Genomic DNA, 27,701 nt, shown 5'->3' on the forward strand with positions numbered 1-27,701 from the left:
TGCATCATTATTATTATTATTTAGTAACATTTTCATTGCATTATTAGAAGTAACATCAGTCCATCATCATTACAATGGAACCTGTTCCTCTGCTGTAATACATTATTATATTAATAAAAGATCATTTATTAGTTTAATACATAAAATATCAAATTGAGATTTGAAAATAAATACATTTGGTACTGAAAAGTTCAGAATAGCAAATGATTACATGATTTTGTGCAAGTCGTAATATATAAATATTAAAAAATACTTAGGCACTTAACTATTAACCCTATCCTCAAAAAAAAGTGTTTCCGAAATTACTAGGAAAATGTACAAAAAGTGCAACAAAGTTTGAGTTAAATAACCATAAAAAAAAAATCTAATAGAAAGAGAGGCTCCTATGATTTGGTCCAGCATTAGTTTTGGACGTAGAAGTTTAGAGATACTGATCACTTAGACTAAGCACTGGTGCCCGGCCCCCAACATATGCACGCTGGGCCAGTGGTTCCGCTCGGCCTGCATGACTGGCTGCAACCATGGCACGTGACCGTAAGCCTTGCTTCTTCCCTGCTGGTAGGTGGAGGCAAAGCGCTGCTGGAAGTGGTAATGGGCACTCTGCCTTTTCTTCGGGTTCTTGTTCCAGGGAGGAATTGGTTGAGGTCTGAATTCTGGCACCTAAGAAGCAGAGGAAAGAGACAGAGTAAGTGCCGTGCTCAGATCGTTAAGGCTGCGTCCACACGTAGCAGATACAATGCGGATTTTCGGTCTGGATCTGCAGACAGTATATCCACAGCATGGCACAGTAACAAATCTCATCCCACATATTGCAAAAAACTACCCGCCAGTAAATAGTCATGTGGTGACGGACTTTAAAACCTCAGCGGGGGACATTTATTAAGACCGATGTTTTCCATGCCGGTCTCAAGTCCCTCTGCAATGCCAGTGGAAGCGCCAAAGTTATGTAGAGGAGCAAGCCTCTACATAAGTTTGGCGCTTCAGTCCGCCAGGCCCTCTTGGTGGCGTAGATTTAAAGGGGTTTTCCTCTTTAATCAAAAGGTTTCACTTCTAATTGCATCATTTCTCTTTTGTTTTTAAGGGATATAAGACGTATATGGAATACCCCAAAAATGTATGAGGTAAAAATTAAAAGGGGTTTTGCAAATACCTGATGATACTCCCTGGTACGGAGCATCGGGTGGAGGGTTATAAATCATCTTATTCACATAGACTTCATCATCTGAGGAGGAGCCCGAGTGGTAATCTGAAGTAACTTTCTCCATGGCGTGGTTCACTTTCCGAGAGATCTCTGTCTTATCTTCTTTACTTTCGAAGCTTGCCACCACAAATGAAGGGTTCTTCTCTCCATACCTAATGTAAGAGTTACAATCAAGTCAATAGACCATAATCAAGTTTATGTCTTCTTTCATTCATTTCTCATCTTGCCCCCACCCCCTCTCTCGTTACCAACTACCTATAGGTTTTACTCATTTACACTGCGGTGATACTACCTGGATATTACGCTGTTTTTCCCATCTTCTGAACACTACTATTGGAAGGACCTCTTATCTGTTTTAAAACCATAGGTCTCAAAGCTACTTGAGCAACATGTCCATTCTGAACTGTCCTCTCACCTCTCCTCCTGCTCCATCTTAGACCGCCTACAATTTCGCTTCCGACCCCACCTACTCGACTGAGACTACCCTTACCATAGTCACCAATGACCTACTAACAACCAAAACCAAAAAACATTACTCTGTCCTCCTTCTCCTTGACCTGTCCTCTGCCTTTGACACTGTCAACCACTCCCTTCTGTTGCAAACTCTCTCATCCCTTGGCATCACTGACCTGGCCCTTTCCTGGATCACATCATACCTCACAGAACGGATGTTTAGAGTCTCCCACCACCTCCTCGTCTCATTCCCTCTCTGTTGGTGTCCCACAAGGCTCTGTCTTAGGACCCCTGCTCTTCTCTATCTACACTTTCTGCCTGGGACATCTCATCGTCCCATGGCTTTCAGTATCACTCCTATGCTGACGACACACAAATCTACCTCTCTGGTCCAGACATCACCACCTTACTATCAAGAATCCCACAATGTCTATCTGCTATATCATCCTCCTTCGCATTTCGCTTTCTAAAACTTAACATGGATAAAACAGAATTTATCATCTTTCCCCCGTCCTGCTCAACCCCCCCCAACAGACCTATCTATCACGATCAATGGCTGCACACTCTCCCCAGTCAATAGCCCGCTGCCTTGGAGTGACCTTGGATTCTGCCCTCTCCTGCCGACCGCACATCCAAGCCCTTTTCACCACCTGCCGCCTCCAACTCAAAAACATCTCCCGCATCCGCTCTTTCCTTAACTTTGAATCTGCGAAAATGCTTGTACATGCCCTCATCTCCCACCTAGACTACTGCATCATTCTCCTCTGTGGCCTTCCGTCTAGCACTCTCGCACCCCTCCAATCTATCCTCAACTCTGCTTCCCGACTAATACACCTCTCACCCTGTTACTCCTCTGCCTGTCCCCTCTGCCAATCCCTTCACTGGCTCCCCATTGCCCAGCTAATTCACTTCAAAGTACTAACAAATACATACAAGGCCGTCCACAACCTGTCCCCTCCCTACATCTCTCAGCTACTTTCCGAATTCATCCCCACACGCACTCTCCGATCCTCACAAGACCTCCTTCCCTCTTCTTATCACCTCTTCCCACAATCTCCTCCAAGATTTCTCCCGAGCATCCCCCACACTCTGGAACCCACTACCCAAACATATCAGACTCTCACCTGCAGTGGAATCCTTCAAAAGAAACCCGAAAACCCACCTCTTCAGACAAGCCTACAACCAGTGACCCTGCTTCCGCTATACCGCCATGACCAACTTCACCCGCATCTACTGTGTCCTTCTCCCATACCATGTAGATTGTAAGCCCTCACGGGAAGGGCCCTCTCCTTCTCTACCAGTTTATAACTCATCTTGTTCATGCTTATAGCAATTGTCTGTATTATGTATACCCCTTTTCATATGTACAGCGCGATCAGCAGTCAGAGATCCAGCTGTTACTGACAGCCGGATCCCTGCTGCATCCACCATTCCGGTGGATTAACCCCTATATGCAGTGGTCAGCGCTAAACGCGGCATATGGGAGGTTTGCGCTCCCTCACCTTATCCATCGGGTCCCCGTGCTGCTGTGGCAGGGACTGGATGGTTGCCATGGCAGTCCCAAGCCATTCCAAGGCTTGGGGTTTGGCATATACGCAGGCCTAAAAGGCCCAGCCCCCAGGCTGGGTCTCCTAGGCAACTGTTCACTAACAGTTCAATACAAATGCATTGTGCTGCATTGAAACAGGGATCAGACCCTGCAATGTTGAAGTTCCAGAGTGGGACAAATAATAAAGTGAAAAATAATAATAATAAATAAAAAAAAGGGCCCTTTTCACAAAATAAAGTAAAATAAAAAAAGTAGACATTAGGTATCGCCGCGTCCGTATCTACTAGCTTTATAAAAATATCACGACCTAACCCCTCAGGTGAACCCTATCTAAAAAAATATAATAAAAACTGTGCTAAAAAAAGGCATTTTTTGTCACCTTACATCACAAAAAGTGTAAGGCTATGTCTACAAGACGACATTTGTCGCGTGACAATTTTTATAATGATAGTCTATGGTGTCACACTGCAACATGCGACATGCTGCGACTGTTGCAAAAAATCCATTCAAGATGGATTTTTCTGCGACTGTCGCGTCGCAGCAAGTCGCATATTGCAGTGCGACACCATGGACTATCATTATACAAATTGTCGCACGACAGATGTGGCAGTGTAGTTGTGCCCTCTGTCACACGACAAATGTCGTTGTGTAGACCTATAGCAAGCGATCAATGCACCCCTAAATAGTGCCAAACATTCATCTCATCCTGCAAAAATACCCTACCTAGAGTCCTAGAGACCAAGCCAATTGCCCAAAAAATAAATAATAAATGTATATGGCTATTACCGCATCCATAAGAACCTGCTGTATAAAAATATCACATGACCTAACCGCTCAGGTGGACACAAAAAAATATATATATATATTTTTTTTTAAGTGTGTCAAAAAAGCCTTTTTTTTGTCACCTTACATCACAAAGTGTAATACCAAGCGATCAAAAAGTCATATGCACCCTAAAATAGTACCAATCAAACTGTCCTCTCATACTGAAAAAAATGAGCCCCTACATAAGGCCAAAATTTTAAAAAAACTATGGCTTTCAAAATATGGAGACAAAAAAAAAATATCATTTTCTTCAAAAATGCTTTATGTAAAACTGAAACAAGTCATATTTGGTATTTTCACGTCCGTAACAACCTGCTCTATAAAAATAACACGGTCTAACCTGTTAGATGAACACTGTAAATAACAAAAAATAAAAAACGGTGCCAAAACAGCTATTTCTTGTTATTTTGCCTCACAAAGTGTAATATAGAGCAACCAAAAATCATATGTACCCTAAAATAGTACCAACAAAACTGCCACTTTATCCATAGTTTCCAAAATGGAGTCTTTTTTTTTGAGTTTCTAGTCTACAGGGAGTGCAGAATTATTAGGCAAATGAGTATTTTGACAACATCATCCTCTTTATGCATGTTGTCTTACTCCAAGCTGTATAGGCTCGAAAGCCTACTACCAATTAAGCATATTAGGTGATGTGCATCTCTGTAATGAGAAGGGGTGTGGTCTAATGACATCAACACCCTATATCAGGTGTGCATAATTATTAGGCAACTTCCTTTCCTTTGGCAAAATGGGTCAAAAGAAGGACTTGACAGGCTCAGAAAAGTCAAAAATAGTGAGATATCTTGCAGAGGGATGCAGCACTCTTAAAATTGCAAAGCTTCTGAAGCGTGATCATCGAACAATCAAGCGTTTCATTCAAAATAGTCAACAGGGTCGCAAGAAGCGTGTGGAAAAACCAAGGCGCAAAATAACTGCCCATGAACTGAGAAAAGTCAAGCGTGCAGCTGCCAAGATGCCACTTGCCACCAGTTTGGCCATATTTCAGAGCTGCAACATCACTGGAGTGCCCAAAAGCACAAGGTGTGCAATACTCAGAGACATGGCCAAGGTAAGAAAGGCTGAAAGACGACCACCACTGAACAAGACACACAAGCTGAAACGTCAAGACTGGGCCAAGAAATATCTCAAGACTGATTTTTCTAAGGTTTTATGGACTGATGAAATGAGAGTGAGTCTTGATGGGCCAGATGGATGGGCCCGTGGCTGGATTGGTAAAGGGCAGAGAGCTCCAGTCCGACTCAGACGCCAGCAAGGTGGAGGTGGAGTACTGGTTTGGGCTGGTATCATCAAAGATGAGCTTGTGGGGCCTTTTCGGGTTGAGGATGGAGTCAAGCTCAACTCCCAGTCCTACTGCCAGTTTCTGGAAGACACCTTCTTCAAGCAGTGGTACAGGAAGAAGTCTGCATCCTTCAAGAAAAACATGATTTTCATGCAGGACAATGCTCCATCACACGCGTCCAAGTACTCCACAGCGTGGCTGGCAAGAAAGGGTATAAAAGAAGAAAATCTAATGACATAGGCCTCCTTGTTCACCTGATCTGAACCCCATTGAGAACCTGTGGTCCATCATCAAATGTGAGATTTACAAGGAGGGAAAACAGTACACCTCTCTGAACAGTGTCTGGGAGGCTGTGGTTGCTGCTGCACGCAATGTTGATGGTGAACAGATCAAAACACTGACAGAATCCATGGATGGCAGGCTTTTGAGTGTCCTTGCAAAGGTGGCTATATTGGTCACTGATTGTTTTGTTTGTTTTGAATGTCAGAAATGTATATTTGTGAATGTTGAGATGTTATATTGGTTTCACTGGTAAAAATAAATAATTGAAATAGGTATATATTTGTTTTTTGTTAAGTTGCCTAATAATTATGCACAGTAATAGTCACCTGCACACACAGATATCCCCCTAAAATAGCTAAAACTAAAAACAAACTAAAAACTACTTCCAAAAATATTCAGCTTTGATATTAATGAGTTTTTTGGGTTCATTGAGAACATAGGTTGTTCAATAATAAAATTAATCCTCAAAAATACAACTTGCCTAATAATTCTGCACTCCCTGTAGGGGTGCATCAGCGGGGCTTCAAATGTGACATGGCAACTTAAAATCATTCCAGTGAAATCTGCCCTCCAAAAAACATATGGCGTACCTTTCCTTCTGCCGTGCAGTTTACGACCACATATGGGGTGTTTCTGTAAACTACAGAATCAGGGCCATAAATATTGAGTTTTGTTTGGCTGTTAACCCTTGCTTTGTAACTGGAAAAAAAATGGAAAAGCTGCCAAAAGAGTGAAATTCTGAAATTTCATCTCCATTTTCCATTAATTCTTGTGGAACACCTAAAGGGTTAACAAAGTTAGTCAAATCAGTTTTGAATACCTTGAGGGGTGTAATTTCTAAAATGGGGTCATTTTTGGGTGGTTTCTATTATGTAGGCCTCACAAAGTGACTTCAGAACTGAACTAGTCCCTAAAAAGAGGGTTTTGGAAATTTTCAGAAAAATTTCAAGATTTGCTTCTAAACTTCTAAGCCTTCTAACGTCCCAAAAAATAAAATGGCATTAACAAAATTATCCAAACATGAAGTAGACATATGGGGAATGGAAAGTAATAACTTTTTTTGGAGTTATTACTATCCATTATAAAAGTAGAGAAATTTTAATTTGGAAATTTGCTACTTTTAAAAAAAATTGGTAAATTTGGTATATTTTTTTTATAAATTAAAATGAAATTGTTTGACTTAATTTTACCACTGTCATGAAGTACAATATGTGACAAGAAAATCTCAGAATGGCCTGGATAAGTAAAAGCGTTATAAAGTTATCACCACTTAAAGTGACATGTCAGATTTGCAAAAAATGGCCTGGTCCTTAAGGTGAAAAATGGCTGGGTCCTGAAGGGGTTAATAATAATAATAAATCTTATTTTAATTGTATTTTTCCAGTAAACAGTGCCATCTGCTGATCACCAGACAGTACTGCACAAACGTTAATTCCAAAGATCTCTGTGGTCACACAATAGAAAACCATGTCGATTCTGAAAGAACATTTCACAGACCAATTTCCACAGCGAGAGGTACGAGTGCCAGTCATCCACCCAGATGAGGCGTTTCAATCTTCTACATAGGTAATTGAAGCTGGCGACAAGCGGACACTACACCGGGCCGCACATCCACAAGCTTCAATGCACTGTCTGCAGAACATCATTTACAGACATGAGGCTCTTTGTTTAGGTTTTCATTAAATTGCATAAAACCCATTTCCCTGCGACCCCACTTAAAGGGGTTGCGCAGCGCTACAATATTGCGCGAGTGCTGCTTCCGCTCCGTGAGCGCTGTCTCGCTTGTAGAGGCGTTGCAGTATAATTACATTACATCCACTTGAATGGGAGAGTAGTTGTAATTACACTATGTCACCTCTACAAGCGAGACGAGGCGCAGGTAATTTGGAAGCGGAACCAGCGCCACTATCACTTCAAACTGCTGACCAGTGGGGGTGCAGGGTATCAGATTCTCACCAATCTCATACTGATGACCTATCCGGAGGATAGCTACACCACCCAAGTATGTACCTATACTACTGGGTGTCTGAGACCACATGGAAAGATGAGCCTCTGTTCACGTGCTGGGGGGCTGCATGGCAGCTGTTGCTGTGCCCATGGGGTGATTTCACCTAGATCTGTGGGGGCTTAGACTGGAAAAGGAGTGCAGCACTGGGACCGTCCGTTGGTAGGGGCACACTTACAAAAAGGTTGCTGTGAAATGGGCAAGTGGCATATACATTGTGATTAAAACGTGTAATAATAGGGCCAGTTTTGAGGCGGCAGCAATAAAACCTGAAAAACGACACTTTGGATGGTATAATTACTGTATCTGCAAACGTTAGCAATTTCAGCATTTCTTATTTCTCTTGTTTTAAAATGTGTCTTCTCCATATTTCTTACTGAACGTAGCTCAGAAGGTACCTACAGGTTGAGGACCTATCCGGCATTCATTTCCTTCTTCCTACAATTTGACTGTTTTAATAATGACTCAGGAGGCTCAGGATGAACAGCTCCATAAGTGGCAGTAGTATAGGGAAAGATGTAAGTTTGATAAGATTATGAGATAGTTCAGACTGACTAGGCCTGTACTGTACATGGCCTTACATCTCCCATAATCTCAGGTGATTGGGGTCCGCTATAAAGCCCACCTACCTATCAAAATGATCTCCAGGAAGGTGCTTATTTTCTATACACAGTGCAGGGTTGGAATCGGATCTGTCATGGGTAAATCAGCTTCCTATCAAACTGACCCTAATCTAAGCTGGAGTCAGGGAAAGTGGACTGTGAGCCCCAATAGAGAAGAGGAGCGGTGGGAATGATGCCAATCTGTAGAGCGCAGTGAAGTATCCTATACGCAATAAATGAAGAAATATGGCTCTTCCCTTTCCACAAAGGCGCTCAGTCATTTTAAGAAACAGGGTCATTAACTAGTTAAACAGCAAAACCTTATTTTTCCCTGGTCCCTCCTTCCTTTGGCCCGCGCAGTATGGACTCCGGTGGGTATTTGGTACCCAGCTGCCAAATGTGTTCCTTGTTGGTTTTACATGCTCGCCCTGCTCTAATCCTGCAATTATTAGACTCTGCCAGATGACAGAATTTTCCGTAGAAGAAGGGGATGCCAAGGAAGGGGATTACAGACGGGAGCCTGCGCCATATCTTACAATGTTCTGGATGGCATGGGGCGCTTAACCAAGTAATGACACGCAGAGAACTAACAACCGGTAAGAGCGCATCATCTCATTTATAGAGAAATCTTGTTCCAATGGCGTTTTCTGCAGGTTTTGTCTGAAGTTACCTCGTGTATCTTGTGTGGAAGGCTGCGCTCTCTGGAATCTCTCCGCACCGCGGTGTTCATCAGCGTCTGGCTGCCGAGTGCCGCTGATCAATGTGTATCCAGGTGTAAAGACAGAATTAAATTCTCTACAGCTCCAGGTCCTCCATTAGTAAGGGCTGAGGACTATATACTTGTCACCCCACCATTACAAACACACTTCTACTTTTATGTTCACATAACCATATGACTGCTTATTTTTTGTGGGAAAAGTTGGATTTTTTTTTTTGTAATTGCACCAATTCATTTGCCATAATAATATATTCAATAAATCTGCAGGGTGAAATTGAGGGAAAAAAATTCAATTTGGCTACTGCTTTTCAGGTTTCATTTCTGCTGCGTTCACTGTGCGTTAAAACAGACATGTTACCTGATCAACGACACCAAATCTATCATGCATACGCTTCACTACTTAAAAAAATGTGAGTAGGGACCATGTGGTCTTATTTGATTGATTGATCTGGACATTGGCATGAAACAGAACTTCATATTGTATGTTTCTACAGCCTTTGGATACAGCACCTGCCCTTATCTAAGTAGGCTTCTGACCAATTTGATTGTCCAGGACTTTAAGTAAGTGACCCTAGTGGGCTGAAATATTAAATAACTCTGCAACAAGCACTCATTCTGATATCTCTCTACCTTCCATCTACAGGTGGGATATATCCAATGGTCCGCTTGGTCCCACACACAGCCGTCCGGTCCTATGTCCTCCATGTGTATCATAAGTAGATCTAAATTATCTCTTTATGTAACTGTTTACCCATGACTGTCTCCTGACCCCCTGATGAACCTAGAAGTAGGGGAAACGCGTCGGGGTATTGATGAGAAATAGCCTGGGAACGTACTGTCATCACAACGTTTCTTTTGGGCTTCTCGTAATGGTGTTATAGGATTTATCTTTTCCTCTGCACCTATATATCCGTTTCAGTTTTCTATCCATATGGGCTGTTGTCTATACAGGTATCAACTAACTGTGACACAGTAAATATCCGTTGTTTCTACGGGGTACCCAGGTATTGCTGATTGAGAGGAGGGTATACGTAGGCCAGTCAGTCCAGGAACGAGGACAGGGAGTCTCCACCATCAGGGGACGTCCCTGGGCTGAGGATTTATTCAGGGTGAGTGCAGGGACAGGTAAGACATTCTAGCACTCCCCCGATTACTGCCCTGTGTACACCAAACCTCTATAGCCATATCATTGGTTAATTACCCCGTGTAAACATTTTTTATCGCTCTATCATTTGTTTCACAAATTTTTCACTGGTGAATCACTAAGGTGGTGTAATTTTATTAGTATAATGAAGTAAAAGTTATTTTAGACTATGACCCCTCTATAAATAGTTTATTAACTCAGCTGGACATTTATATAAAATACTACCCCCCCCCCCCCCCACACACTTTTTTAGTTTTCCTAGGGGACTTAAATATGGATCGGTTCATACCATATGCTGCAAGGACAACAGAGGGAGACCCCCTCCCTACCTATAATCGCCCAGATGGCGCAGTTATTACTATGACATCTGAGAAGTTAAATTATCATAATCAGAGTTAGTCATCTCCGAGCCTGGTCATTGCCAAACAGGTGTCGGCCACTGCGTATGGAGCAGACTCACTTCATACTCCCACTTCCGCCATTATGATCTCCATGTATATCAAATGTCAGGAAGGGATGATTAATGAAGATCCCAGGTTGGACGCGATGACGTAGACACGCTACGTTGCGCCTCCCTCCTGCCCCTCCACAGCATGCAACCTATCTGCCGTCCCAAAAGATCCGAGGGCCTCGCCACCTCACTGCTTCACCGTTTAACCACCTAACTGGCTTTCACCTGGACCTTTCAGATCTCCCTCGCTCTACCTTGCTGCCTGTTTCCATTTGTAGCTTCGTGGAGAACCCCTGTCTCTGGCTGGTTGCTCCTTTGCCTCCTGGTGGTCCAGGTATTTGGGTCTGAGTAGACACTCCCCCATGTCCTTCCTGGTTTGTTCCCTCGGCCCGTCCTCACTCCTGTTTCCCTCTGTATGCTCCTCGCTCTTCCTGCGTTTGCTCTTCGGAGTTTCGCTTTGTATGGCAATTTGTTAAACTATTTGATGGCATTTTCCCTTTTGATAATTAATATGAGAATGTAAAGAGGGGAAAGGGAGGAAAAGGAAGAAAGATGAAGGAAAAAGAACGGGAAAAAAAAGTCAGTAAGGGATAAAGGGAACCATAGAAATCAGCAATCACGCACAGAAAATCCTACTAGAGCTTAACTCAAAAAAACTAAAACAAACAAACAACAACCCACCAATGATAATGAGCCATGCATGCATGTGGGCAACAGGACTAGACACTCCCCTAACACTATAACAACCAAGCGCTGTACTTCTGCGGTGCCTGATTAAAGCTCCTGCAATCTAGCAGGAGCAAGTCCGGTCCCCAGTGAATAGAGGAAGAGGCCAGGCTGCTTTCTCTATTGTACCCTGAGATCACATGATCGCCAGATGTCTTGGGTATAGCGGAGCTGCAGGGTCTTAGCAAACTTTGGATGCTCCAGTTACAGTGGAAAAAGTGCAAATTAAAAAAAAAAAAAAAAAAGGGTCAATGTCCCCCAGAGCTTTTATCATATATTCTCTGGGGAGATAGGTCAGGGGCAAAAAAAAAAAAAAGTTAGCAAAAATACAAAAAATAAAATAAAGATTATGGACAAAAAATAAAATTAAATTAAGCCGCCTATGGAAACTGTCACCCTAGACGCTCCGTTTGCATGAAACTATAAAAAATTATTTTTTATCAAAATGGCTGACAAAGTAGGGAACTCATTTTAATTTATTTGGTGTCAGTTTGCATATTTAAAGAATAAGGAGCTGCAGAAAAAAAAACTAAAAACTTTTGGGCAGTTTTCCCAAAATAAATGTAAAAACTAAAACATTTTAAGACATTTAATATATAACGCTGAGTGTGTGTGTGTGTGTGTGTATGTATGTATATGCGTGTGTGTGTATGTATGTGCGTGTGTGTGCGTGTGCGTGTATGTATGTATGTGCGTGTATGTATGTATATGCGTGTGTGTGTGTGTATGTATGTATGTATGTATATGCGTGTGTGTGTATGTATGTATGTATATGCGTGTGTGTGTGTATGTATGTATGTATGTATATGCGTGTGTGTGTATGTATGTATGTATGTATATGCGTGTGTGTGTGTATGTATGTATGTATATGCGTGTGTGTGTGTATGTATGTATGTATGTATATGCGTGTGTGTGTGTATGTATGTATGTATGTATGTATGTATGTATATGCGTGTGTGTGTGTGTGTATGTATATGCGTGTGTGTGTGTGTGTGTGTGTGTATATGCGTGTGTGTGTGTGTATGTATATGCGTGTGTGTGTGTGTGTGTATGTATATGCGTGTGTGTGTGTATGTATATGCGTATGTATGTATGTATGTGTGTGTGTGTGTGTGTATGTATATGCGTATGTATGTATGTATGTGTGTGTGTGTGTGTGTGTGTGTGTGTGTGTGTGTGTGTATGTATGTATATGTGTGTGTATGTATGTGCGTGTGTGCGTGTATGTATGTATATGTGTGTGTATGTATGTGCGTGTGTGCGTGTATGTATGTATGTATGTGCGTGTATGTATGTGCGTGTATGTATGTATGTATATGCGTGTGTATGTATGTATATGCGTGTGTGTGTATATGCGTGTGTGTGTGTGTATGTATATGCGTGTGTGTGTATGTATATGCGCGTGTGTGTGTGTGTATATGCGCGTGTGTGTGTGTATGTATATGCATGTATATGCGCGTGTGTGTGTGTGTATGTATATGCGCGTGTGTATGTGTATGTATATGCGCGCGCGCGCGTGTGTGTGTATGTATATGCGCGCGCGTGTGTGTATGTATATGCGCGTGTGTGTATGTATATGCGCATGTGTGTGTGTATGTATATGCGCGTGTGTGTGTGTGTGTGTATGTATATGCGCGTGTGTGTGTGTGTGTATGTGCGTGTGTGTGTATGTGCGTGTGTGTGTATGTATGTATACTAAAGGAATCCGCACCGTCGCATTTACTATCACAACATTTTTCACAGCCATCTCCTGTGACTCTGGGAATGTCATAGACCATGTTTTGAGTGGAAATTTTCACCCCGCGCTTTCCAATTATTTGCCAAAAAATATGCTTCGTAACCTAACCGCCCAACTCCAGGAGCCATTGTCTGTTGGCTGTTGTGGCAGTTAGCCTGGGTATTCATCAGATTGCATATAGCAACCAATCACAGCTCAGCTTCTATTTTGCTACAGGTCATTAATATGAGCTCTGATTGGTTGCTATAGGCAATGTAGGGCATTCTTAGCATAAGACGGCTTATGTGTGAGTTAATATGATTTTGCAACTCTTAGCCAATGTTGTAGAGGCTGATGCAACTCACATGACCTTAAGTGTATACTAATTCTGTGTGGTTTTATATACTGTCAATTAAAGACAATAATGCCCCACTGTAGAGGTCTTTGTTAGGGGGGCGGGTGGGGTGTTGTGGAGGTTACATTTTAAGGAGGCGGGGCACTGTGGGGGGTTAGTGTTAACGGGTGGGGTGCTGTGGAGGTCACTGTTAAAGGAGCGGGCTGCTCTGAAGGTCTAAGTTAAGGGGGATACTGTCGATATCTTTTAGGCTACTTTCACACATGCGTTCAGAGCGGATCCGTCTGGTGTCTGCACAGACTGATCCGCTCCTATAATGCAGACGATGGGATCCGTTCAGAACGGATCAGTCTGCATTATAGTTTAGAAAAAATTCTAAGTGTGAAAGTTGCTCAAACGGATCAGTCCAGACTTTACATTGAAAGTCAACGGGGGACGGATCAGTTTAAAATTGAGCCATATTGTGTCAACTTCAAACGGATCCGTCCCCATTGACTTAGGCTACTTTCACACTAGCGTTCGGCTGTCCGCTCGTGAGCTCCGTTTGAAGGGGCTCACGAGCGGACCCGAACGCAGCCGTCCAGCCCTGATGCAGTCTGAAAGGATGCGAATCCGCTCAGACTGCATCAGTCTGGCGGCGTTCAGCCTCCGCTCGCCTCCGCACGGACAGGCGGACAGCTGAACGCTGCTTGCAGCGTTCGGGTGTCCACCTGGCCGTGCGGATCCGTCCAGACTTACAATGTAAGTCAATGGGGACGGATCCGTTTGAAGATGCCACAATATGGCTCAATCTTCAGGCGGATCCGTCCCCCATTGACTTTACATTGAAAGTCTGGACGGATCCGTCGGAGGCTATTTTCACACTTAGCTTTTATATGCCAATATAATGCAGACGGATCCGTTCTGAACGGAGCCTCCGTCTGCATTATTATGATCGGATCCGTTCAGAACGGATCCGATCGAACGCTAGTGTGAAAGTAGCCTTAAAGACACACACAAACATTAAATGAAATAGATGAAATATACCCGACCCATGCAAAGCCGGGTTCTTCTGCTAGTTATTAATAAAAAGCCCCATGTGTCACATAAAAAAACATAGCAAAAATGATTTTGATAGTCTAAGAAATAAAGTTACAACCATTAAACCACCACATGCACTAAAGTGTCTGGTCATTAAAAGGTTAAGAGGACCTGTCCTGCCCTCATAGATCGCCTACAGGTTGTATACTTTTCCAGCCACATCTTCCATGATCGGGCATTTTTCTTGTGGGCTCCATGTTTGGGAAGAAGAGTTCTCTGGGGGCAGGACAGGCCTTCTTCAGTGCAATCAGCCACCTTTATACAGTTCTGAGATTTAGTCGCCACTTACCTACAACACACTTCACAAGGGTCTACCCACAACGTCATCTCCAGAGGCAATCCTAAATCTTCATACAGAAGTCCACTGCTGAAACAAGCTTTCTGGAGATCTGGATCCACACCCTGACATCTGTTTACACGGATGCATCTGAAAAGGGAATCGCCATATGCATAAGGCTACATTCACACAAATGTATTTTGTTTCTGTGTCCATTGAGGAGCCATTCATTTCAATGGGTCCACAAAAAAATAAAAATAAAAATGGATCATGTCCTATTCTTGCCAGTTTGTGGACAAGAACAGGCACTGTTACAATGGGGCCGCAAAAAAAAAAAAAAAAAAAAAAAAAGATGCAACACTGACATCATCCTTATTTTTTGTGGACCGCAAAATCCATACTGTTGTGTGAATGCACCCTTATAGTTGGTCCCGCGAAAATTGCGGGATGGACATGGATCACATCCATATTTTGCAGATCTGTGATTTCCAGACTGCAAAACGGATATGCTCATGTGCAGGAGGCCTAATGGTGACCCGATGTGCGACTGACTGGCCACATTCCAGCCACATGTGTGTATGGCCGGCTTTACCCAGGTCTAGGAGCTTCAGTCAGAGATCCCTCCTCCGTGAGCTCACCTCCAGCTGCCAGGAAGGTACACGGAAGTCACTGTATGTAGCTATCTGCACGAGGCTCTATGCCCGAGGAGCATTGTCTGACAGCCTCCTATAGTCCTCCGGGCAGGAGTAGTCTGACCTCATCGGCAATGAGACATGGGCCTTGTAGAAGCTGTCAGAGACCGACTGTTCACAGGAATTAATTTTTCAACACCAAGTTATGACATGCACAAGGACAGGGGTCATCGTAAGCAGAAAACCCCCATCAATGTCCATCTTCCCCCTAGATAAACCACAATAGGGCTCCAGGTCATTTTGGAGTCCCCTCTGACATTACCTGTACGCTTGTCCTTTCGTTGGAGTTTCCGGGTACCAGTGATCGACGTACTTGTCGTGCAGGATTCTGCCTAGTTCTTCAGAAAACATCTCAATCTCTTCCTTATGTAACTTTTTATTATTTTTCAGAAGCCTCGAGAGAAAAAATACAACCGCGGAAATTTCGTTCTTCATCTTTTACCACACGCAAAGTAAAAAAAAAATATATGTTTTAAAAAAATAAACGTTGGACGGAGGACGATTTTAAGGATCTGCAAGAAAAAGAAGAGACGTTACTGATATACTGAAGATGATGTGAGAAGAAGCAGCTGAACATCTGGGTCAAGACTGGTCGGGGTGTTAACAAGAAGCAGGAGCCCTGAGCCTTTATACAGCGATACAGACTGGATCCTGCTTCACCCCTATGGATTCCTACCTCACAGGGTGCAGCCGGACTAGCATGAGGGGGTTAATACCTCAACATAATAGTATCCTCCCCTTATGTACTAAACAAAACAGGAACAGAGGACACAAGGAGCAACAAAAACAAGATCGGAACATATACTGTGACCGGGGGAAAAAAAGACAGCTGCCCATAGCCTTCAAAATGTCCGTCCCTGGCTTTTTCTATTCTGTTACAGTAGGAAAAGCAGCACTGAAGCACAAACTGCAGCTCTAACCAGAGAAAACTGGACACAGAACAGTTAGAGCAAATCTTCCAGGGAGACGCTGACGCGTTCTGGACACAGCATATTGTCCTTAGACGTAGCATGCCGCCCAATCCAGGATACACAGTTCTAACGAGAAAAAAACATTGCATCCTGTTTCTTAAGACGAGGGGCCGAGCGATTCATTTGATTTATTCGATGACTTGCTTTGTGAACGAATATCAATTCTTACCAACACAGGTGCCCAGCACTGACTGAAGCTGGGCTCCGATGTAATGGCCGCAATCAGAGATAAATCCCAGCCCCCTAAATGCCACAGTCAACAGCAACTGCAGCACCAAGGCAGTTAGAGGAAGGGGCTCCCTCTGTCTCTATTCACCCCCATGAATGCAACTGCAGGATGATGAGCCGTCATGGCAGCTTTGGCCTAAAAAAAGCCCCCCTTGCCCCAGGGCTGCCATGACTATATGCTTATTAGGCTGTGCCACAGACCAGTCAGTCCCAGGTTATACAGCATCGGAACACCAGACATACCAATACATTATAAAAGCTATCACAGGACCGCATTGTGACGTCCCCTAGTGGTACTAAACCCCTACAACATACGGCCACAGAAACTGTGGCGACCAATTTTTATTTTTTAGCAGAATAAATGTAACATGCTGGTTATGCGGCACGATGAACGTCGTAAATTTTTATATTTTAGTTAGTACCTCCAATCTCTACAACGGGGATCAGCAACTTCCGGCACTCCAGCTGTTCTGAAAACTACAACTCCCAGAAAGCTCCTTTCACTTCTATGGGAGTTACAAATATCGCTGAGCAAGTTTGCATGCTGGGAGTTGTAGTTTCACAACAGCTGAAGTGCGGAAGGTTGCTGATCCCTGCACTACACAATAGATGGAGCTGTGCAGTCTGGACGACGGGGGTCTCAGACCCCTCCCTATCCATAAGCCATCAATCTCAACACCCCCTTTAAGCTGTGGATTCTTTTTATCCTGGCTCACGTGCACACTTGAGGAAACATTCAAGTACCTGACGTTAAAGGGGTTATCCTGCTATTGGCTGCTCCCCCCCGTCGCCGGCTGTTCAGGGATCCAGAGTGACACAGGTGCTGGGGTAAATACGATCTATAGGGACCTGGGCATTGTTGGGGGCATTTGTAGCATTGGATGACCCCTTTAGGTCTCATCTGTATGCAGAATGTGTAGGCACAGTTTTCACGGCATGCAGATTTTTGTAGGCACGGCTCCCCGCTCTTGATGCTTGTCATAACTTTCTGCTGCCGTTCGTTGCCCCCTTAGACCTACTATTACAAATCTCTCCTGGAAACTGATGCTGAGAACAGACATTTAATTATCCACAGAGTCGAGGGATTTCTCCGGGATATGAGCACGTTTCAGTCCATCACTGTGCCGACGCGTTCCTGTCCTTACTTCACCAGCAGGCCCTCCATTATAACGAGACGCGTTCACCTCACAATCACTATAATCTTACATCACGTACGCCTTTTAAATTGACTTCTCGGGTTATATTGGAGCTCAATCATTTTACAGAATATGTTATTACCGTCAAGGACTTGGACGGGAGGATATAGTCCTAGCGGTACTGTACTACTATGGTGGAGGATAAATCCCTCTCAGTCCATGGGGGCCACCCTGGTGTCCAGTCACCGTACACCTGGATGAGCCCGCAGGTCAGGACCCCCATTCACCTGATTCTGTTCACGGTTCAACGCCTGACAGGAGTGAAAATCATCTGCAGCCTAAATTACAGCGACACCCAGACATGACGTATCATGTTTGCTGATCAAAGAGCGAGACGATGGAAAAATATCCTGCACTAAGCACAGGAAAGCCTGCCGGAGTGACATTAGGCATCCTCTGTAATCACATCAATCTTTACCGCTACAGGTAGGCAATCCGCAAAACTGCCTCATCTTTATTTGGAGCCGCAAAAGCAGGTTAAAGTTCAGAGGAGCCCAAAACTGGAACGAGTTACTAAAACTAGAAAAAAAATGAGACATGAACGGGTCGACTCCCTGCAGACATGTATAACTGGAGGTGCATGGCGCCATATACAGTCAGGTCCATAAATATTGGGACAGCGACACAATTCTAACATTTTTGGCTCTATACACTACCACAATGGATTTGAAATGAAACAAACAAGATGTGCTTTAACTGCAGACTGTCAGCTTTAATTTGAGGGCATTTACATCCAAATCAGGTGAACGGTGTAGGAATTACAACAGTTTGCATATGTGCCTCCCACTTGTTAAGGGACCAAAAGTAATGGGACAATTGGCTTCTCAGCTGTTCCATGGCCAGGTGTGTGTTATTCCCTCATTATCCCAATTACAATGAGCAGATAAAAGGTCCAGAGTTCATTTCAAGTGTGCTATTTGCATTTGGAATCTGTTGCTGTCAACTCTCAAGATGAGATCCAAAGAGCTGTCACTATCAGTGAAGCAAGCCATCATTAGGCTGAAAAAACAAAACAAACCCATCAGAGAGATAGCAAAAACATTAGGCGTAGCCAAAACAACTGTTTGGAACATTCTTAAAAAGAAGGAACGCACCGGTGAGCTCAGCAACACCAAAAGACCCGGAAGACCACAGAAAACAACTGTGGTGGATGACTGAAGGAATCTTTCCCTGGTGAAGAAAACACCCTTCACAACAGTTGGCCAGATCAAGAACACTCTCCAGGAGGTAGGTGTATGTGTGTCAAAGTCAACAATCAGGAGAAGACTTCACCAGAGTGAATACAGAGGGTTCACCACAAGATGTAAACCATTGGTGAGCCTCAAAAACAGGAAGGCCAGATTAGAGTTTGCCAAATGACATCTAAAAAAGCCTTCACAGTTCTGGAACAACATCCTATGGACAGATGAGACCAAGATCAACTTGTACCAGAGTGATGGGAAGAGAAGAGTATGGAGAAGGAAAGGAACTGCTCATGATCCTAAGCATACCACCTCATCAGTGAAGCATGGTGGTGGTAGTGTCATGGCGTGGGCATGTATGGCTGCCAATGGAACTGGTTCTCTTGTATTTATTGATGATGTGACTGCTGACAAAAGCAGCAGGATGAATTCTGAAGTGTTTCGGGCAATATTATCTGCTCATATTCAGCCAAATGCTTCAGAACTCATTGGACGGCGCTTCACAGTGCAGATGGACAATGACCCAAAGCATACTGCAAAAGCAACCAAAGAGTTTTTTAAGGGAAAGAAGTGGAATGTTATGCAATGGCCAAGTCAATCACCTGACCTGAATCCGATTGAGCATGCATTTCACTTGCTGAAGACAAAACTGAAGGGAAAATGCCCCAAGAACAAGCAGGAACTGAAGACAGTTGCAGTAGAGGCCTGGCAGAGCATCACCAGGGATGAAACCCAGCGTCTGGTGATGTCTATGCGTTCCAGACTTCAGGTTATAATTGACTGCAAAGGATTTGCAACCAAGTATTAAAAAGTGAAAGTTTGATTTATGATTATTATTCTGTCCCATTACTTTTGGTTCCTTAACAAGTGGGAGGCACATATGCAAACTAGAGTTGTTGTGATAAATTTTTGATTTCGATACTATGAAAAAGTATTGCGATACTCGATACCACGCGGAAAAAATAAACCAAAAAGTCACGTGCATTCCACATTTTAAAAAATGGCGAATCGTGTAGTTTTTATTTATTTTTTCTGTTCCGGCGTTCACCGCATAGATTTTTTTTATATTTTAAACTTTTCTGACGTGGTGATATGTAATATGTTTATTATTTATACATTTTATATGTGAAATTGGGAAAATTTATTTTGGTGTTTTTTTTTATTTTTATTTTTTACACTTTATTTAATAACCATTTCCCCTTTTAGGGGCTAGAACCTGGGATTTTTTCATCCCTTGTCCTACTTCACACTGTCCCTGCTGCTCTGTGAATAGTGCACACAGCATCAGGGATGTTACCATGGCAGTCAGGGCTTCAGTAGTGTCCTGGCTGCCATGGTAACCGATCGGAGCCCCAGGCTTACACTGCTGGGGCTCCGATCAGAAGCTGCCACTGCACCACCAATGAGGGGGAGGGGATCCTGTGGCCACTGCCACCAATGATTTTAATACTGGGGGGGTAGAGAGGGGCCGGTGCACTGTGCCACCAATGATTTTAATGGGGTGGGGGGTTGAGGGGGGGGGGCACACTGCGCCACCAATGATAATTACCCCTTAATACAGGAGGCGGGTACTAGCAGATCAGCGGCAGTTAACCCCTCAGGTGCTGCACCTGAGGGGTTAACTGCCGCTGATCGCAGCTCCCTGTCAGAGGCAGGGAGCCGGCAATGCGATTTTGCCGCTGGCAGCTGCCTCCTGTATTATGTGTTAAAGACTACTTTTCCTGGGTCCAGACTTTCAGTATTAGGCTACACAGAGCGGCGCCCAGCGATGTCCCAGCACTTACTATTAGTCCTGGGCGCCGCTCCGTTCGCCCGCTGTGCCCCATTACTGTCTCCTCTCCTGCTCCATATGCTAATTACTATCGGAGCAATGGGGAGGAGACATCAGCTTCTCTAGTGGGCTGTAGCGCTGTCCAATCGCAGCGCAGGGCGAAGGAACGCCCACAAGAGAAGGTGATGTCTCCTCCCCATCGCTCCGATAGTAATTAGCATATGGAGCAGGAGAGGAGACAGTAATGGGGCACAGCGGGCGAACGGAGCGGCGCCCAGGACTAATAATAAGTGCTGGGACATCTCTGGGTGCCGCTCTGTGTAGGAAAAGTCGTATCATTGGTGGCGCAGTGCGCTTGCCCCTCTCTCCTCATTGGTGGCAGTGGCAGCAGCACAGGGGGGAGGAAGGACAGCTTCCTTCTCCCCTGTGCTGCTGAGAGAACATGAGCGCGCCGACAGCAGCGCTCATGTTCAGAGATACTAGACTGCGCAGCCCAGTATCGAAAAAGTATCGATTGGGTATCGAAATTTCAATGCCCACAACAACCCTAATGCAATTGCAAACTGTTGTAATTCCTACACCGTTCACCCGATTTGGATGTAAATACCCTCAAATTAAAGCTGACTAAAGTCTGCAGTTAAAGAACATCTTGTTTATTTCATTTCAAATCCATTGTGGTGGTGTATAGAGCCAGAAATGTTAGAATTGTGTCAATGTCCCAATATTGAGAGTTGTATATGGGCATACGTCGTCCACACCAGGCATGTTTTCTGCAGGATGCTTCTGTAGGAAATAGGAAAGCATACCAATGTACACCAGCCTGACGGAGGTCAAACAGGGCCTATAAATATGTCCGACCTACGTGCTGGAAGCCTTCACCAGGGTATGTGACGGCCGCCTAAAGCTGGAAATACATTTTAGAAAGCTCGGCCGGCTGACAGGTCTCTCTCCTGGCACCCCGTGCACTCTCGGCTCACCCAAGCATGAATGTGCCGTGAATAGGGAGCCTTTCTCCTCAAGACCAAATTGATTGAGCATGTTGAAATCCAACTGTCTGATCCTTCACTTCACTGGCATCTGCCATCGGAGTCTCGGGACACCCCCTCCAGTATAAAACTAAAATCTAAGGCTACATTCACACAGACTTATCCGTTTTTGCAAATTGCAGATACCGTCTGTGTGCACCCTGCACTTTCTGTGGCCCACATTATTAAAAATACCCATTCTTGTCCACAAAACAGACAGGATTAGGACTAGGGTTGTTGCGATACGATACAAAAAATTTGATTCAATTTCGATACCACAAAAGAGTATTGCGGGAAAAAAAGCGGGGAAAAAAAAAAAAAAAAAAAAACAGCAAGCTTTCCCCATTTTAAAAAATGGCGAATCACGCAGTTTTAATTACTTTTTTTTTCTAGTTTTTTTTTGTTTGGACTTTTCGGACATGGTGATATGTTTATTTATTGTTTATATATTTGATATGTCAAATTGGGAAAGGGGGTTATTTATACTTAATAATTTGGTGGTTTTTTTTAAACTTAGGGGCGAGAACCTGAGATCTTTTCATCCCTTGTCCTATTCCCCCTGATAGAGAATAGGACTTTATACTCTCCCTGCTGCCCTGTGCATACAGCAGCAGGGAGGTCACCATGGTAGGGCTTCAGTAGCGTCCTGGCTGCCATGGTAACCGATCGGAGACCCAGGATTACACTGCTGGGGCTCCGATCAGAAGCTGCCACTGCCACCAATGAGGAGGAGGGGGGGGATCCTGTGACCACTGCCACCAATTACTTTAATACTGGGGGAGTTGTTTTTAATACTTGGGGGAGGGGGGCAGGCACACTGTGCCACCAATGAGGAGGAGGGGGGGGATTCTGTGACCACTGCCACCAATTACTTTAATACTGGGGGAGTTGTTTTTAATACTTGGGGGAGGGGGGCGGGCACACTGTGCCACCAATGATAATTAACCTTTAATACAGGAAGCGGGTGTCGGCAGCAGAATCGCATAGCTGGGAGCTGCGATCAGCGGCAGTTAACCCCTCTGCTGCCGGCACCTGTATTTGTATTAAACGTTAACTTTCATTGGTGGTGCAGTGCGCCCGCCCCATCGATATTTCAACACCTGCAACAACCCTAATTAGGACTGTTTTATAATTTGCAAGGCTGCAGACAGCACGTGGCTGTCCGCAAAAAATGTGGATCAGATGTGAACTGAAAATATGATTGTGTGCATGAGGCCTAATTTATATCAATGCCCAGCTTAAAGGGGATTTCCAAGTGTTTTTTTTACTGTTGACCTATGCTCTGGATACGTCATCAGTATATTATCGGTGGGGATCCGACACCCAGGACCCCCGCCGATCAGCTGTTTGAGAAGGCGCCACAGCCTTCCCTCAGCTCACCAAGCACAGCGCCTTACATTGTACAGTGGCTGTGCTTGGTATTGCAGCTCAGCCCCATTCACTTCTATGAGGCTGAGCTGCTCCTAGGCCATGTGACCGATGAATGTGATGTCACGTGGACTAGGAATGTGCTGGTCCCTTCTCAAACAGGAGATTAACACCCAATCAGTGGTAAAAAAAATAATAAAAGAAAAAGAAAACCTTTAAAGGGAACCTGTCACCAGGATTTTACGCATAGAGCTGGGGACATGGGTTGCTAGATGGCCACTAGCACATCCACAATACCCAGTCCCCATAGCTCTGTGTGCTTTTATTGTGTTAAAAAACTGTTTTTATCGATATGCAAATTACCTGATATGAGTCCTGTATCCAGAGATGAGTCCAGCGGAAAGGAGCCCAGCACCGCCCCGCGTCCTCCGAATCTCCTCCTTGCTGGCTGACGTCACAGAGCTGGAGCGCCGAAATCTCGCAATGCGCGAGCTAGCGCATGCGTAGTTCGTTCCCTGTGCTGATGCCAGCACAGGGAATGAACATGATGCCGACACTGCGCATGCGCTAGCTCGCGCATTGCGAGATTTCGGCGCTCCAGCTCTGTGACGTCAGCCAGCAAGGAGGAGATTCGGAGGACGCGGGGTGGTGCTGGGCTCCTTTCCGCTTGACTCATCTCTGGATACAGGACTCATATCAGGTAATTTGCATATCGATCAAAACAGTTTTTTTAACACAATAAAAGCACATAGAGCTATGGGGACTGGGTATTGCAGATGTGCTAGTGGCCATCTAGCAGCCCATGTCCCCAGCTCTATAGCCAAAATCCTGGTGACAGGTTTCCTTTAAGACAAAGAACCACCAGGCTGGACCTGTACTGTCCTCTAGCTTCAAGAACAGGAATATGGTCACACCATGAGAGCACACTCAAAATCCCAGACAGGGGTCACCGCTACCCTCCTCCCAGCCATTTACAGGCACATTATATACAAGTACATGATAAAGCGTTATTAGTCAGAAATACCTTATTCACCCATCGTTAGACATCCCAGTGTGCGGAGCAGAGATGTCCGCCTCCAGAAGGGGCCATTTTCCTTAGAATATACAAAATCCGAAAAACTGTAAAAAATGAAGGAGGTGCGCCCCAAGGACTGTCATGGGTCATCACCCAGCTTTCCCAGGTCCAGGATGTCTCTGCACGCAGCAGGGACTGTATCTCCAGGGGTCTGGAGATGTGACAATCCCAATAGGGGAGGGAGCTGTAATGGAAGCAACTCTTTGCCATCCAACGTTTCCCAATACAAGAAATGACTATTATGTTATCTCAGGGGAATGCAGGATCGGTATCGGCGACTAACATATAAAGTGGTGCTTGTTCAATGATCAGGCAACCCTTTAGTTTGGGTTCTGCAGTAGGGTATATGTTGAGGCAGGGTCACGTTATTCCTGGGTGGCAGGCTCTTCAGTATAGGCCACCGACACCCTACCTCCCCGATCAGCTGTTAGGGTGTAACTCCTCCCTCGGAAGTTGGCAACGGCACTACACCGCACCGTCAGCGCTGAAGAGGACGGCGCTCGGCACTGTAGCACTGTAGCACCGCTCCCATATCATTAGAACCGTTAGATGATCACTCACTAGTGCAGAGTATCTGGAGATCGCATTTCCTGAATAAGGATTACAGGCCGGCGGCCATCTTGCCCGAGTTGATAATATCCTTTACGGCAGCTCCATGGCCATGTACACAGTGGTCAGACGGGGACCGCACTGACTTCTATGGGCGTTTTGTAGGCATGTTCTGCGACCTGCAGAGGTCAGGAGGGAGTAGATAAGCGGTCATATCCCATATCCTGTCTTATCTATATATAGGTGATATCTGTCATTCTAATCTTGCTTGTGATAAGTAGACAACTGTAGTAAAGTGATCTGTAGAGACCAAGTGGCATCTATTATAAGGCTTAGTGGAGAGAGTGAAAACTGCAGGATTTTAGTGGTTTTTTTTTTAAAACTAAACGGTAACTATTGAGATTGAAAAATCACATCAAACCTTTAAACAAGGGGCCGTTTTCTGCAGACATTTCCGGTACTATTTTCAGTGATGTTATAAAGCCTCGTGTCTGACTGTCCACAGAAGGGGATTTCTATATGATGGAAAAGTCCCACCCCACCCTGGAACAGGTCGCCAATAGACACCCTGTCCGATTTGCACACAGCAGTGCGTCACACGTGTGTTAGTAGCGCATGCTACAAGATCAGCAACTGGAATCCGATGACCCTTGTATGGAGAACTGTGTTCATTACTAAGCCAGGCCTAGGAGCCGGCCATACCTTGTAGTAAAGCTGGAGCCGCGCAGGAGTAGAAGCCGCGGGGCAGATTACCGGCTGTGCCGCTGGAACTGATGGGTTCGGGACAATAACAATACATAGGTCTCATCTGTGAAGCACTTGGTGGGACGTCCACGTTCTGCTGGTTCCAGCAGGTCCAGGTCTCGGATGATCCCCCATGTCTATTCTCCACCCGGCTGCTCCCGACATGTAGAGGGTTAGTACGTGTGTGGACAAGTACCGAGACATCTTCCAGAGATCAGCATCATGGCGCATGTATCACCCAGGATATTACTGGCGGAGACGGGAAATCATCACTGAAGCTGCAGAGCAGGTCGCCCAACCTGCAGCTCCCAGCATGCTTGGACAGCCTACAGCTATTAGGGCATGCTGGGAGTTGTAGTTTTGGAACAGCTGGAGGGCTGCAAGTTAGGCATCACTGCTTCAGAGGACTGGTCACCTCTCCTGCCATATCATCACAATTCTTTTCATTTTCCTTGGAACGCTAAGCTGAGCTGTTCCTCTATTATTCCTCCTGGAAATGGCTTGCCTAGGGACGGGCTGAGCTGTATGACAAAGGTAAATTATCGAGCTGAAATCTTCTGATCTGTACACAGGGCCGATCCGGGGACACTAACCGTACCAGTACATTATGTATAGGTATAGCATCTAAAGACAAGCCTCTCTCAAGCTCATACAGGGCTGAAACGTCCTATTTGGCGCAATTAAAGGACCCGTTTCTTTGGCGAGCTGCCCGGATGACATTTATTATTATCTATGGACTTTCTGGGCCATGTTCTGGTTGGCCGGCACCAGAATCTTTAGTGCTGGTAGAATTCTACTTTACCGGATATATTGGACATCGTCACGTGTAGTCTGTATGCGGATAGATATCACACAATCGGCCACTAAGTGAAAAACTCGGAGGAAGCAGAACCAGGCCAAGAAAGATGAGGAGGACATGTGGACGCTCCAGGTTCTGCTCCTGACGTAAGGCTTCAGGTCCCACCACGCTGCCTGCCTTCCAAATACCTTCTGAAAATTATCCGCCAAGTGCCCCTCGGCTGAGGATAGGTCATCAATATTAAAAGCCTGGAAAACCCCTTTAAAATCGATCAGACGGTCACAAGTCCTCTAGGGGGACTTAAAGTTAAAGGGGTATTCCCATCACATACAATGGGGGCATATTGCTAGGAGCTCTTCATACAGCTGATTGGCGGGGGTCCTAGGTTCAGACCCCCAACGGTCAGATACTGATAACCTAACCAGAGAATAGGTCATCAGTATTAATCACTCAGAAAACCCCTTTAGGCGATCTCTACTCGTTCCCCACCCCCTTCTAGGACCCCAACGATGAGCTATAATCTGTAACGACACCTGGCGGTAACTGTTCAATTTCCCTGCAGCTCCCCCGCAGGTGACACCAAGCATTACACTGTGCTCGTTTATAAAATCAATGGGATTTGGGTGTAATGCAGGACGGGGCAGAGCGAGAGACGCGGATCGCGGTCACCCTCCGTTCTGGACCCTGTCCTCACTCAGACTTCCCTAATGCAGTGTATGAAAAACTGGTTTTCTAAACTGGACAACCCCTTTAAGTGACCCAAAACACGTGGACACCATCATGTTACTGGGACATGACCCGTTTTTAGGTATCACAACCAAATCACACTTTTCTGCTAGGAAAGCGACGCCATGACACGTCCGCTCGTACTGTGCACCAATATTACAACCCCCATTGTGTATAAAGCTCGAAAACATACGCCACCTTTAAATAAAGGCGATACCATCTCCCCTCCCCCATCAGGCAGATTTCTATCCAAATCAATACAATGTACAATTCTCCATATGGGATATTCCCATCGGACGACCGTCAGACGCTACAGCGCTACCAAATGTGACGCGCAACCAGTATAACCAGTTTGTAAGTCCTATACCACCAGTTACACTGGTAACCACAGACTGGATATCCTAGGAGGTGACAGCTCTGTCTGTATCCAAGGCCAGGTTTAGAAGATGACCCCCACAACCTGTTACTATGGAGCTGGCCCCAGTCTCTGTATACTTTATGTACACGGTGGACCCAGTCATGGTCGGTAAGCTCCCAGGCTGACACACACGAAGCTTCTCTTACCGGAGGGAGACTTCATGGACGCCCGGCTCTGCCGCCGCTGTGACCCGGGACGAGGTGATGCTCTCTGGGAGAAACTCCCGCCTGCTCTGCCGCTCTCTGACGTCAGCCGCCATCCGGGCTACATTCC

The 27,701-nt window shown here is 45.0% G+C and overlaps 1 protein-coding gene across 3 annotated transcripts; it reads right to left on the reverse strand.

The window, feature by feature from the left end:
* BTG3 (BTG anti-proliferation factor 3) lies at positions 1–27,701 on the reverse strand. Of its 3 annotated transcripts, none has more exons than XM_044287558.1 (5): positions 27,575–27,701; positions 15,640–15,889; positions 14,698–14,835; positions 1,151–1,353; positions 1–660 (listed from the first exon to the last, which is right to left on the reverse strand). In XM_044287558.1, exons 2-5 carry the CDS (start codon positions 15,810–15,812, stop codon positions 422–424), a joined length of 753 nt encoding a protein of 250 aa, XP_044143493.1. In that variant the 5' UTR covers positions 15,813–15,889; positions 27,575–27,701; the 3' UTR covers positions 1–421. The 3 variants fall into 3 exon arrangements, with proteins under 3 accessions (XP_044143493.1, XP_044143495.1, XP_044143494.1); XM_044287560.1 differs by lacking the exon at positions 27,575–27,701 and adding an exon at positions 24,754–24,869; XM_044287559.1 differs by lacking the exon at positions 27,575–27,701 and adding an exon at positions 16,298–16,374.

This window comes from Bufo gargarizans, chromosome 3, assembly GCF_014858855.1.
Source record: "Bufo gargarizans isolate SCDJY-AF-19 chromosome 3, ASM1485885v1, whole genome shotgun sequence".
Taxonomy (NCBI): domain Eukaryota; kingdom Metazoa; phylum Chordata; class Amphibia; order Anura; family Bufonidae; genus Bufo; species Bufo gargarizans.

Bases quoted from the DNA above. Each gene is read 5' to 3' on its own strand.
- BTG3 (XM_044287558.1), bottom strand. From the start codon at position 15,812: ATGAAGAACGAAATTTCCGCGGTTGTATTTTTTCTCTCGAGGCTTCTG. The intron at 14,836-15,639 runs GTAATGTCAGAG...TTCCCTTTTCAG, and splicing joins ACGAAAGGACAAGCGTACAG to ATGCATCCGTGTAAACAGAT. The intron at 661-1,150 runs GTATTTGCAAAA...TCTGCTTCTTAG, and splicing joins GTACCAGGGAGTATCATCAG to GTGCCAGAATTCAGACCTCA.